Consider the following 14,273-nt stretch of genomic DNA (forward strand, 5'->3'; position numbering starts at 1 on the left):
ATGTCTATTCGTTCACTAGTTATGAAATGAAAAGATCCATGAGGCAGATGTTTCCACCATATGGCAAAGAAGAGGGAATATGAAATTTTACAGCTTATGAATGTTTAATATGTGGTAGATGAGTTCTTGCACCTTGCTGTCAGGTTTCTTCCTTCCCTCCCCACTTTTCTGATTCAATTTTGGTTGTTGGTTTCTATCTCCATAAAATATTGACAGTATGCCCCAAATATAACATAGTATGTCTCACTCATCATCAGCATCTAATTTTCAGATCCACCAGTTCTTCAAAACTGAAACAGGGTGATTGGGTGGACGTATTGCTTACACACTGCAATGGCACCTAATGGGTGGGTGAAAGGCTCTTTGCAGCCTCTTCTGAAACTTCTGACTTACATTTTAACCCTCAAATTGTGAATCTCCTGGGGAAAAGGAGAAACTTGGAGTCAGCCCCTGGTATGGAATCCTCCTTACACCTGCAAGGAAACAGTGATGCTCAAAGTCTAGCCTGGTGTCTTTTTCTCCATGAGCCCCTAACTTCATGAGACCATCAACTACAATGAAGAAATGAGTATCTTTATCCTATCGGTGTTACTTCTCATCAATAATTTATCATTTTGGTTGTACAGTGGTACCTCTACTTACGTTACGTTCTGAACGCACATTCGTAAGTCGAAAAAAATTGTAAGAATTTGTAAGTCGAATCCCATAGGTATGCATTGGGAGAAAAAATTCGTAAGTCGAAGCAACCCTATCTAAAAATTCATAAGTAGAAAAAATCCTATCTAAACCGCATCCAAGATGGCGGACGGAGATCCGTTCGTAAGTAGAAACATTCGTAAGTAGAGTTATTCGTAAGTAGAGGTACCACTGTATATACACTAATCTTTATTTGGCTCTCCAAGAAATTCATCTCATGGTGTTAATGTGAGGTGGTATTAATGTTACAATTGGCTGATTAGATTTTACAATGTTCAGGGAGGGCAGACAGCTTTTCCCTTTCCATGGTCTTATGAAAAGAATGCTCCTTCTATTCATGTGGATATAGAGTTTCCCTCCGCCCCACCCACAGACCATTTGTTTGCACCACAAGTTCCTTAGTCTTTCTGAGGATGCTTGTTTAGGAATGATAGGGGCTGGAGTGGGAGGGAGTAGTTGGGGATGTGGAATTTGTAATAGAACACACACGTTATATTTTAGTGATGGCCCTGGGCCTGTATATCATTATGGAATTCCTCTTTTGTCGTGGCTGATGTCTATAGTGTTTCACTGAAGGTACAAGGCTTAGATGATGTAATCAAGCAATGGAGGAACTCTGAGTACATTAGGAGGCAGAAGCCCTATATTGGTTTGTTTTTTCCTGCAGGAGACACATGATGCATCTACAAGCAGTAGCCTCTTATCCTACTCATACCTTAGCAAACATTATATGGCTCCAGGTAATAAGCAGTCCAGAGGTGTTACTAAAACCATGTCCTAATCTCATGTTCCCCAGTTACCTAAGTACTGTGGACCCCATATTTTTCAAAAGCCAAGCCACAGACCTCCTACTTTTGAAAACTGTGATATCTTTATGGTAGTTGTTGTTATGTGAATGGTGCCACGGACCCCCTGGGTGGGTTACATGGACCCCTTGGGTCTGCGGACTACCATCTGGGAACCACAGTTCAAGAAGGATACTGATGAGCTGGAACGTGTCCAGAGGAGGGCAACCAAAATGGTCAAAGGCCTGGGAACAGTGCCTTATGAGGAACGGCTTAGGGAGCTGGGTATGTTTAGCCTGGAGAAGAGAAGGTTAAGGGGTGATATGATAGCCATGTTCAAATATATAAAAGGATGTCATATAGAGGAGCGAGAAAGGTTGTTTTCTGCTGCTCCAGAGAAGTGGACACAGAGCAATGGATTCAAGCTAGAAGAAAGAAGATTCCACCTAAACATTAGGAAGAACTTCCTGACAGTAAGAGCTGTTCAGCAGTGGAATTTGCTGCCAAGGAGTGTCATGGAGTCTCCTTCTTTGGAGGTCTTTAAGCAGAGGCTTGATAGCCATCTGTCAGGAATGCTTTGATGGTGTTTCCTGCTTGGCAGGGGGTTGGACTGGATGGCCCTAGTGGTGTCTTCCAACTCTATGATTCTATTATTCTAATTGGGAACCACTGTCCCAATCGTTTAATTTTCAGGACCTATGGGGAAGGGTTTTATGTGTTGCTGGAATGTTAGGTACCCCCACTCTCTTATTTGCATCGGTTTAAACACTGGTTCTGTTTTACAAACACAATGGAAACCATTTGTTAGGCAATTGTTTGCATAACAAGTCAATGATTTTCACTGATTCCTATTAGAAAAATTCTAATACACTTTTGACTATGCAATCTGTAGTGCATATAGTGAGGCATGGGTACTAATTCATTTGTTCAGATAAGTGAATTTTCGCATAGCAAGCGTTTGTAAAATGGGACCTGAGTGTTATCTTCAAAACAATTTTTGCAGGCAATTTGAATGCTATCTGTAGTAAGCATTTGGATAGACTTCCCAATGTGTCTCTTGGCAGCTATTCTGGAAATAAATGTATATTTCCACTCTTAAACAGATACAATCTAAAAATGGATGGTGTCAGATAAATCAGGGAGCAAGCTTTCACACATATTTATCTCTGAAATTTCATTCTTATTCAGGAATGAATTTTCTTTTTGATCTCTGTCTCCCTAATTTTGATTTTATTGAACATAGAACCCATGACTCTATCTGATCACTCCCCTATAAGGCCTCTTTACAAATACAGGGCCCCATTATCCCTGACTCAATATGGTGGTTGCATACATTCCTGCTGTTGTTGTTGTTTAGTCGTTTAGTCGTGTCCGACTCTTCGTGACCCCATGGACCATAGCACGCCAGGCACTCCTGTCTTGCACTGCCTCCCGCAGTTTGGTCAAACTCATGTTCGTAGCTTTGAGAACACTGTCCAACCATCTTGTCCTCTGTCGTCCCCTTCTCCTAGTGCCCTCAATCTTTCCCAACATCAGGGTCTTTTCCAGGGAGTCTTCCCTTCTCATGAGGTGGCCAAAGTATTGGAGCCTCAGATTCACGACCTGTCCTTCCAGGGAGCACTCAGGGCTGATTTCCTTAAGAATGGATAGGTTTGATCTTCTTGCAGTCCATGGGACTCTCAAGAGTCTCCTCCATCACCATAATTCAAAAGCATCAATTCTTCGGCGACCAGCCTTCTTTATGGTCCAGCTCTCACTTCCATACATCACTACTGGGAAAACCATAGCTTTAACTATACGAACATTTACCGTGTTTCTCATATTATAAGACACGTCTTATATTTATTTTTTCCTCAAAAAAACACACTATGGCTTATTTTCAAGGGATGTCTTATTTTTTTCCTCCTCCTCCTGCTGCAGCCGGCATTGCTACTGCGCCTATCACTATGTCTTATTTTCGGGGTATGGCTTATATTCCTTGAATGCTTAAAAATCCTGTATGGCTTATTTTATGGGTATGTCTTAAAATATGAGAAACAGGGTAACTATACGAACATTCCTGCTGTACCACAAGATATTGCAGAGGCAATCCAAATGGCTATAACAAATTACTTTGCTGACAATGTGTAAAGGTGGTGTTTCTGCTTTGCAGTAACACCTGTCACAGCCAGCGTGGTATTTACAGTCTTTATTACATATATACAAGAAACAGCTACAGTTCAGAATTACGTGTCCAAACCCATTGAGTCAGATTCGGGGAGTGGCTTCCTACGATTCCCGCGCCAACAAAGTAGACGTGGGAATCACACGAGACTGTCTGGAAATGACCATCCACGTAGTACCACAACCACTGCAAAGTGGTGCTACTCACCCCTAACTTGGACAGCTGCTCCAGAAGTATACCATGGTCAAAGGCATTGAAAGCCACTGAGAGGTTAAGGAGAACTGACAGGGACACATGTCCCCTGTCTATCTCCTGACAGAAGTCATAATCCAGGGCAACCAAAGCAGTTCCTGTGTCAGAAGTGGGCCTAAACCCTTATTGAAATGGATTTCATTTCAAAAGAAATGATCAAAATCTATTAAATGTACACTTTAAGATAAAATATATTTAGAGGCACACATTTGACTGAACATTTTCTTGCAGATTTTTGAGAAGAAATCTATTAGTATATTAATGGGGAAAGGGAATTAAACGGCATTTTGAGTGAGCACATGTGGAAGTGACATAGACCAGGAAGAGATTGGTTTTTCTACCCATCCCTACATTGAGGCTCTTCCGTCTTGTCTCCTGTGTTGCTTTCTAGCACCACCTCCTTTTGGCCACTCCAGGCATACACACAACACCTTCCATTCTTTGCTTGAATAAAATACATTAGGAATAATGTTCTAAATATCCATCAGTGGACAACCACTATTCTTTCTGTTGTTCTCTTCAGAGCATCTTTCACCTCCTTGTTTCTCAGGCTATAGATCAGAGGATTGAGCATAGGAATCACCAGTGTGTAGAAAACGGAAGCTATTTTATCCGTTGCTAGAGAGTGGTTTGTACTAGGTTGCAAATACATAAAGATCAGAGTTCCATAGAAGATGGTGACAGCAGTCAAGTGAGAAGCACATGTGGAGAAGGCTTTGAGTCGTCCCTGAGCAGAGCTGATTCTCAGAATGGCCGAGAGGATAAACGTATAGGAGATGAGAACAATGAGAAGGGAGCACAGCATATCAAAGCCAGCAAAAGCGTAGATCAGTATCTGCTTGGTGCTGGTGTCAGAGCAGGAAAGCGCTAACAGCGGGAGGTCATCGCAGTAGAAATGGTTGATCACATTAGCGGAGCAGAAGGACAAACGAAATGTAACGATGGTGTGGAACAAGGCAACACAGAAGCTGTATGCATAAGGGCCAGCTGCCAGCTGGAGGCAGACTCTCTGGGACATGACGGTCCGATAAAGCAGTGGGTTGCAGATGGCCACGTAACGGTCATATGCCATCACCGCCAGGAGAAAGCACTCTGTGATCATGAAAGTAAGGAAGCAGCCCAGCTGTGCTGCGCATGCATAGTATGAGATGGTTTTCTTAGCTGCTAAGAAGTTTGCCAGCATCTTAGGGGCAATGACAGAGGAATAGCAGAGGTCAACAAAAGCCAAGTGGCTGAGGAAGAAGTACATGGGGTTATGGAGGTGGCTATCAGTCCGGATTAGAAGGATGATCCCCAGATTGCCCATCACAGTGATAATGTAGATCAGGAGGAAGATGACAAAGAGGGGGACTTGTAGGTCCGAGCGGTCGGTGAGTCCAAACAGAATGAACTCCTTCACTGTGGTCACGGTGTGATTGACATCTGCCATTTATTCCGCATCAGATCATCTGATAAACAGGGCATGATTAAATCAGGGGATAATTTCACTTATCTCTGACAGGCAGAAAACATACAGTAGTGTTATCTCAGCATATGTGGATGGTAATTTTTTCTGGTGGGTACTTAAAAAAAAATACTGCCTTGTTCCTGCAGGTGTTCTATTTTCAGTTCTGATGTAGTGAACATTGTCATGCAATCACAATGTCGTCACCACCTGAAATTATTCTTTAGGAAATGTTACGTGTTTCTGATCTGCATGACCACCACCACCCCAACCCAAAGAGTTTGCCTGGGTTCAGAAAGCATTTCTTGACCTTCTTACAAGATAAACCCCATGACTGAACATGGGAAGATTAAACTCTGTCTCCTTACAGATTGTTTTTTTTTTGTCATTTGGGGTCAGGAAGGCATTAGAAATGCTGTATGAAATGCTGCCCATTTTGATACATTTCTGTATTTCCTGCTTAGAATTAAGGTGTGTTATATATCCATTGTACACAGCAGGGAAATATTCAAACGTAAAAACACCATACAGCAAAAGTGATCAGGGTGGGGGAGTGGTGGCACTTGCCTTACCTTCTGTGACTGGTGTTGCTGTGGGTTACTGGGAGAGGTGAGGTGGTGAGGAGGTTGGTGTGGTGCAAACACAGCAATCTGGTGCTCCTGTTGGTGAATTTATATCTTGGCAACCTCTCCTTCTTAGTAAGCTGCACTGATGTCAGTGATGAGAGGTCATGGAAGAAGAAGAAGAAGAAGAAGAAGAAGAAGAAGAAGAAGAAGAAGAAGAAGAAGAAGAAGAAGAAGAAGAAGAAGAAGAAGAAGAAGAGGAGGAGTTTGGATTTGATATTCCGCTTTATCACTACCCGAAGAAGTCTCAAAGCGGCTAACATTCTCCTTTCCCTTCCTCTCCCACAACAAACACTCTGCGAGATGAGTGAGGCCGAGAGACTTCAGAGAAATGTAACTAGCCCAAGGTCACCCAGCAGCTGCATGTGGAGGAGTGAGGCGGGGAAGCGAACCCGGTTCACCAGATTACCAGTCTACCGCTCTTAACCGCTACACCACACTGGTGCCACCCCTCCTCCCCACCAACCATTATGGCCATGCAGGTACACTGAAGAGACTAAATTGGTTGCAGCAACCTTTTGAGTGCACAGGTGACAAAATTGGACGTGCTGCTACATAAAGTGTGAAATGGTCTGTAGCAGCACCTTATTCTTGCCAGCGGGGCAGCTTTTTCAAACTGCCTTTCTAACAAAACTGATACCACATGAACACCACCTCCCAATCAGGTTTTTGCTCGAACCATAACAGACCTGACACTTTTATGAAGAATCTCTAGGCAAGTAGATCCTTGGCCATATTGTTAGGGGATGCTTGAGAAATTTCATCTTTTGTGACTTGCTCTGAATTTCTTAGACGGGATAATGTTTGCACTTCACTGAATTTCGCAAGACTGCTCTCTGCAACTTAAGGGTATCATACATAGTACATTTAGAAACACACACGAGAGAGAGAGAGAGAGAAGAGAGAAGAGAGAGAGAGAGAGAGAGAAGAAAGAGAGAGAGAGAATACATATACTAATACACACCAACACATATATAAATGCATTTTTGTGTGGAGTTTCGTTTAAAAGGAAATGGCTGATTAATGAGGACCTATGGAACAGATTTATGGATGACACAAATGAGAAACAGATTGGTTCTTCCATCTCCATATATATCATACTTCTATTCTTATTTCCTGGACAAATCCCGTTTTTCACCATAAGGGTTACTATTCCACCCTGCGTTGCTCAATGTCTGAAGGATGTACCTAATCTACATATATGAAAATGTTAAATACTAAGATCTCGTATAAAAAATGCACATTCACTCCCAAAGTGCCTGAATAAATATAGTTATGAACTGAGCAATACTTTGCACTTGTCACTCTTCCTGCAAAGGTAAAATTCACCCTCCCTGGAAGAAAGGTGAGCAAAGTTGTGCGTGAAGAATGTGACAGTGTCCATCTTTTGCCACCACTAACCATGCTGAAACACTTCTGCACTGATTGTTTCCCCACCTCATGGAAAAAATATACTCTCCTCTACCGTTCCAACAGGATACACATTTTTTTAAACATGGAAATTATCCCCTTGTATAACAATGCTAAGTGAGTTGGTTCTTGGTTAAAGTAGTCAGCTGCCCAACCTACCAGAGTGTCCATTTCCTTGTTCTTTTATGCTCTGAATGGGTCCCCTTGACTGCTTTCAAGCTCTTTATGTGTGCCTGTAGGAGTTCTGATCCTTAGGGATATCTCCAAATGAGCTGCTGATATAAATAAACATGTGCCATGTAAATGAGCTTCTTTGCATGATAGAATCCTCTTCTTACCAACTGGTAAGTGCAGGATTCAATCCTGCATGGCATTGCTCCTTCCCAAGGGGTTTCCCTTAAGGGCAGGTGCTTGCAAATAAGCAGCACTGAGCACAATGGAATGTTTTGCTTATCAGATGGTAAGTGCAGGATTCAACCCTGCATATTGCACTCACAAACATGCAGGACCTTTCATTCAGTCAGGAGAGGGGAAAAGGAGATGCAGCTTATCTCCCCTGCCCAACCATATGTTTACATAAGTTTTTAAAAATCCTAAGTACAGGGCCGTCTTTAGCACCGGGGCGCAAAGATCCGCCCAGCACCCCCAAATTTAGTTTAGCTTCTCCCAAATTAACTTTTATTGAGCTTTTCTTGGGACGGGGGAAGCCAAAGTTGTTGACCTTTGGGGGGGGGTTGAACTCAAAGTTGTTGAACTTTTTTGGGGAGGGGGGAAATCGCTCAGCTATAACAACCTTTTCACTGCCACTGATCAAGAGGGACTGGTATACAGTAGGTACAGTCATACCTCGGTTTACGACCGCAATTTGTTCTGGGGAGCCGGCCGCTCCCCGAGTACATCGTAAATGAAGCAGCTCTTCTGCGCGTGCGCGAAGAGCTGATAGAGCACTTCTGCACATGCGTGCACTGTGCAGATCGCTTCTGCACATCCGCGTGCCGCGGAACCCGGATGTAAACACTTCTGGGTCCACGGCTGTCGCAAACTGATCAGTCGCAAACCACGGCGGTCATAAACCGAGGTATGACTGTATATATTTGGTGCCCCCCAGAATTAGGTGCCTAGGTGCCTCACATCCCTTGCAGCCCCTTAAAGAAAGCCCTCCCTAAGTAGCCCTGCCCCTGAATCAGAGGCACCAGCTTGCAAGGCCAGTGTTGCATGTGTGACATATGTGTGATGTCAAGAGGTCAGGGGCGGAGCCAAACATGGTGACCATGCAGCTTCAGTGGCTGGTGGCTTCTCCTCCACTTCCTCTTGGTACCACCACTGATGGGAGGCTGCTTCGACCCTCTTTCCCCTCTGCAACAGCAGCAGGAGGAGAATGAGTCGACCGCTGGAGTCGTGCAACACTCGTCTCTGTGCTTCACCTCTCCTCTTTTTGGACATTGGGGGAAGCCCAATATAGGGAGGGCAAAAGGGCTCAGCCCCCAGGAGCTTGCACCGCTGGCTTGAATTGATAAGGGACCAGATTTTGGGTGGATGACCCTTTGGCAGGTCTGCCAAATCCAGGGAATCTGGATTAGGGCCCTGGTGCAGATTCAGAGTTTGTGCGAGTCTGTGCACACCCCTAATATATGGCTGAAATAAATAAATAAATAAATAAATAAATAAATAAATAAATAAATAAATAAATAAATGTGACTTGTCATTCTATTTTGAAACAAGACAAAGCTAGGTAGGAATGTTTGGTCCTAAGTGCTATCTGTGGCTTTTTTTGTACATACAATGAATGGGTCGAACATATATTTTTGTATTTTTTTTCTATTACAGAGTTTTATAACATTTAAATTAAAAAGAGATGCTGCTTTATAATAAATCCGAGCAGCAATCCAGCAGCCCCCTTTTAAGATTCCAAGAAAACTTTGGAGATTCTGTGGTTTAGGCAATGAGGCAGAACCAGGAAAGCAAAGTGCACCAAAGGGGAGTAGGAAACAGCAGCCGTTTAGGACTACAAGGATTCCCATAGACCAGCATTTCCCAAACTTGGGTCTCCAGCTGTTTTTGGACTACATCTCCCATCATCCCTAGCTAGCAGGACCAGTGGTCAGGGATGATGGGAATTGTAGTCCAAAAACAGCTGGTGACCCAAGTTCGGGAAACACTGCTGTAGAGCTTGGTGTCCAAATAACTCATTCATCAGTCTCAGCTCTGACTTCACACATTGATTAAAAACATTGAAAGGGAGCCTGGTTACTCATTTCATAGAAATTGCTTAGAAAGTTGCATGTACATTCTAGAAGGGCTTGGTATTTACAGTGGTACCTCGGTTTCCGAACATAATCCGTTCTAGAAATATGTTTGAATTCTGCAACGTTCAAAAACCAAGGACTCAACAGAGGCTGCATGGCATGTTCAACTTCTGAAGTGTGCTTGAAAACCAAAGCATTTACTTCTGGGTTTATGGCATTCGTAAACTGAAATGTTTGTCAACGTTCGAAAACCGAGGTACCACTGTACTTTTTATTTTTTAAAAAATGAAAGCTTAGACTCTAGGCCCCTTGCAAGTCTGAGATGGCACCATTATAATATCTCTCTCTCCCTCCCTCCCTCCCTCCCTCCCTCCCTCCCTCCCTCTCTCTCTCTCTCTCTCTCTCTCTCTCTCTCTCTCTCTCTCTCTGTGTGTGTGTGTGTGTGTGTGTATGTGTGTGACTTGATGTTATGGGGAATTTTCCCAAGGCTCGTGTGAAATTGATGAGTTTAGTGAGCTGCAGACACCCAAGCTGGGAGGCAGATAGACTAATCCTGGGCCATCCACCGGTGCCTCACCTAGTGTGACTTTCTTTGCTTTGCAGCAACAGGCATAAAAGTGATTGAGAGCCTATAGGGAATCCTCACAAGAGGATGAATAAATACTCTGTGAGCTCCTCATCCAGGCTCAACCCTCTGAATGCTGCTGAGGCTCCATTCCATAGGTAAGCTACTAAAGTATGAAAATGGTGTTCAGGAGACAAGTCCTAGGAATCTCTGGTTTTTGTTGTTGTTGTCATTTGCAATTCATTGAGTACTTAAAAATAGATATTAGTGGTAGACAGAATGGTGCCGAGAGCTTAGGATTTTGCCCATTCATTACAATTAAAAATGCTGCAATCCATAGTTGATGATGCTTGTGGATTCTCAAATGCATATCTTGCATAGATTGGAATTCCAATTCACTTCTGTGTGGGTAGAAGGGAGCCAATTTGTGTGTTCTGAGGAATATGTGAGTGGCTCAGGTTTTTTTCACTGAAAAGAAAGAGAGAAGTAATTTGGTAGGGAGGATAGCATTATACAGGCACCAGAGTTTCCACATTTGGAAAAGATTACAGGAGGGCACTAAGTTAAAATATACCTTTGAAAGGTGTTTTCATACAAAATGTGTAGGATTTTAAAAATTAGTTAGCACTTTATCTCCAAGTAAAATAAAAAATGAAATATTTACAGGCCTTAGAAGTAAATAACATTGAGTCTAATGTGGCTTAAAGGTAAAGGGACCCCTGACCATTAGGTCCAGTTGTGACCGACTCTGGGGTTGCGCGCTCATCTCGCATTATTGGCCGAGGGAGCTGGCGTATAGCTTCCAGGTCATGACAAAGCCGCTTCTGGCAAACTAGAGCAGCACATGGAAACGCCGTTTACCTTCCCGCTGTAGCGGTTCCTATTTATCTACTTGCATTTTGACGTGCTTTCGAACTGCTATGTTGGCAGGAACTGGGACCAAGCAACGGGAGCTCACCCCGTCACAGGGATTCGAACCGCCGACCTTCTGATCAGCAAGCCCTAGGCTCAGTGGTTTAACCACAGCGCCACCTGGGTCTTACCCCTTAATAAATGGGCATCTCATGAAAATAGAACATTCTGTAATTTGAAGGGAATTCTGAAATGAGATCTCCTCCTGAATTTTAAAAGGGTGCAGTTCCACCAATCTCATTTGTTTCTAATGACCATATGCAACTGGCAGGATTAAGGAGAAGGAAATTGTCTGACCCCTCCTCCCGTCTTCTTCGCTATCTCTCAAAATAGTTAGTAGATCCTCAGCCTTTTTCTTTCTTTCTGTCCCAGCAGCTAATCCATTATCGAAAGCATGTCTGTGCGGAATCATTCCAGCACCACCGAGTTTATTCTCCTGGGAATCACAAGCCGAATGGAGCTGAAACTGCCCCTCTTCTTTCTGTTCCTTCTGATTTACATTGTCACCCTGGTGGGGAACATAGGGATGATCTTGCTCATAAGGAGAGACCCTCGCCTCCACACCCCCATGTACTTCTTTCTCAGTAACTTGGCTTTTGTGGATGTCAACTATTCCTCAGCCATCACACCCAACATGCTAGCCACTCTCTTGTCAGAGAACAAAAGCATTGGGCTCATTGGATGTGCAACTCAAATGTTTATGTTTGTTATATGTGGGAGTTCTGAATGCCTCTTGTTGGCATTGATGGCGTATGACCGGTATGTGGCTATCTGCAACCCACTGCTTTACCCCATCATAATGTCAGGGAAAAGGTGCACATGGCTAGTCGCTGCTTCCTATTTCCTTGGCAATTCTTACGCAGTTCTACATACAGTCTTTACCTTCACTCTATCCTTTTGTGGGCCAAATGTGATCAACCATTATTACTGCGACATTCCCCCACTGCTACAGCTTTCTTGTTCGGATACGCACACCAACGAGACAGTGATATTTGCACAGGTTGGCATAAATTGTGTCAGCACGACAGCAATCATCTTGCTCTCCTATGCCTGTATCTTGGCCACCATTTTGAAGATCCGTTCTGCCGAGAGCAGGCGCAAGGCCTTTTCTACCTGCACATCCCACCTGACGGTCGTCAGCTTATTCTATGGGGCAATTTTCTTCATGTATCTGAGGCCCAGCTCCACGTACGCACCAGAGCAAGACAAAGTGGCCTCGCTATTCTACACGGTGGTGATGCCCATGCTGAATCCCCTCATCTACAGCCTGAGAAACAAGGAGGTTAAGGATGCATTTTGGAGAATGCTTGGGAAGACACTGCCATTCTAAAGGACAATTATGGACTAACAAACCAATACAGTACAGGATATTCAACTTTCATTCTGTTTCCTAATATTCGTTATGCCTTTCAGTTTATTATTATTTTTGTATTTATATTTTAAGGGCTTGTTCTAATGGTGGTGCAAGTAGAAGGAACCTTCCCTAACCAATGTTTATCATTTATTTATTTATTTATTTATTAGATTTATATACCGCCCTTCATTAAAAGATCTCAGGGCAGTTCACAAAACGTTCACATCTCTTTTGCAGCCCCCTCTACCAAGAATAGATGCATTAGTCATATTTGCATGTAGGTTCAGAAGTCCATTCCGTCCCATTTCCAGATTAATTTGCAATTTTTACTTTAAAAAATGCAAAAGAATTTTTGCATATAATACATACACATACTTTTATTATAAAATAAATATATAAATATTATTTTATCCCAACATCAGTATTTAAATACCTATTTCATCTCATGTTGTGCATTTTAAAGCATACTTTATCCTAAAACACACATTTCTTTACTGTTTTTGTTTTTTATGAAGAACTGTATTGCAAAATTCAGAGAAGCAGAAAGAAAATTACACTCTGATCTATGTATTATTCCGGGAGATGTGGATTAGGTTTGTTCACTTACAAATTCAGACCAAACAAAATTCATCTCCCAGGCATCTTAATTTTTTTTTTTTTACATTTTTTTAAAATGCCAAAGCAGCCAGTGGGATAGCCATTCTCTACTTTTCAGAGAGCAGTTCTCCATTTGAAGAGTTATCCCAGGACAGCCCTCTAATCTGAAGGGCTACCAATTACATGCTTAGTATATAAAGAACCATCAAGAAGAGAAAGCAGCAGAAGGCCTTGAGGTTGCCTATCAATGGTTAGCACTTGCACCGCAGTCTAAGTAGACACAGATGCCACCTGGTCACAGTCTTTGCTACTATGGAGAGATGTATTGTATTTCAATTGTAGTAATTATTTCCAGATTTGCATCTATACACATTAGCACCTGCAAATGTTATGTGAACCTGTGTCCTACTTTATCCTCTTTATTTTTGGCGGTTTGACAATGGGTAAGTCACCACCCTGGCTTTTAGCTGTGGAATCTGGAGTTGCACAGCCTAAGAATAGGTTTACCTCCTCAACGAGAGACAGGCTAGCAGCAAATACAGTTGAATGTGCATTTGTTTATATAAAGAGATATAGTAGGCATGCACCTGCATTTAAGTGTTTATATGCTAATGCTAGAAGTCTCTGAACCTAGATGAGAAAACTGAATGCAGGAGAGGAAAGTTAGGGCTGCCATACATCCTGTCTTTCCAGAATGTGACTTGGAATTTTTTAAAAAAGCACAAAAACTTTTGTTCCCCTAAAAAAAAACACCCAAAAAACTCTATTCTGATTTTCACTTGGAGATATGGCAACTTTAGGAAAGTGTCTACTTGAATGCTGCCCCAGGCATGTAGCTGGCCACTGTGAGAACAGGATGTTGGACTAGACATGTCATTTGCCTTATGTTCTTATGCTACATTTACTCCTATCTGAAAGAGCTGGGGTGGATACCACTATAACCACTATAAACAATATTGCTTGTTCAAGTAGCTGCACACCTAACTAGAAACAGAGTTTGATGTGGTTTTCATACGTGAAACATGAATCTCCAGATTTAGAAAGGATAAAGACTGCAATGTACTTGAACATTCTGGCCAATGTAATTTTAAATATATCCGTGAAGCAAAAGCTCCATTAAGCCTTGCGTGTGGGAACTATATTTATCATGGTTTTCCATTGGTGAATTCCCTGTGATCCACCTATTATGGATACAGGCTCCAGATGGATATGTAAGTTAGTGATG

At 42.6% G+C, this 14,273-nt stretch overlaps 1 protein-coding gene and 1 pseudogene across 1 annotated transcript; one reads left to right on the forward strand and one right to left on the reverse strand.

The window, feature by feature from the left end:
- Window positions 1-4,381: 4,381 nt before the first annotated feature.
- LOC118090004 (olfactory receptor 8U3-like) lies at window positions 4,382-5,326 on the reverse strand. Its single transcript, XM_035125265.2, has one exon. It carries the CDS (start codon window positions 5,324-5,326, stop codon window positions 4,382-4,384), a length of 945 nt encoding a protein of 314 aa, XP_034981156.2.
- A 6,165-nt stretch (window positions 5,327-11,491) lies between these two features.
- LOC132592514 (olfactory receptor 5AP2-like) lies at window positions 11,492-12,335 on the forward strand (annotated as a pseudogene).
- The last annotated feature ends 1,938 nt before the right edge of the window (window positions 12,336-14,273 follow it).

This window comes from Zootoca vivipara, chromosome 1, assembly GCF_963506605.1.
Source record: "Zootoca vivipara chromosome 1, rZooViv1.1, whole genome shotgun sequence".
Lineage (NCBI taxonomy): Eukaryota > Metazoa > Chordata > Lepidosauria > Squamata > Lacertidae > Zootoca > Zootoca vivipara.

What these genes read in the sequence shown, in the direction of transcription:
- LOC118090004 (XM_035125265.2), bottom strand. Translation starts at nt 5,326, where the DNA reads ATGGCAGATGTCAATCACACCGTGACCACAGTGAAGGAGTTCATTCTG.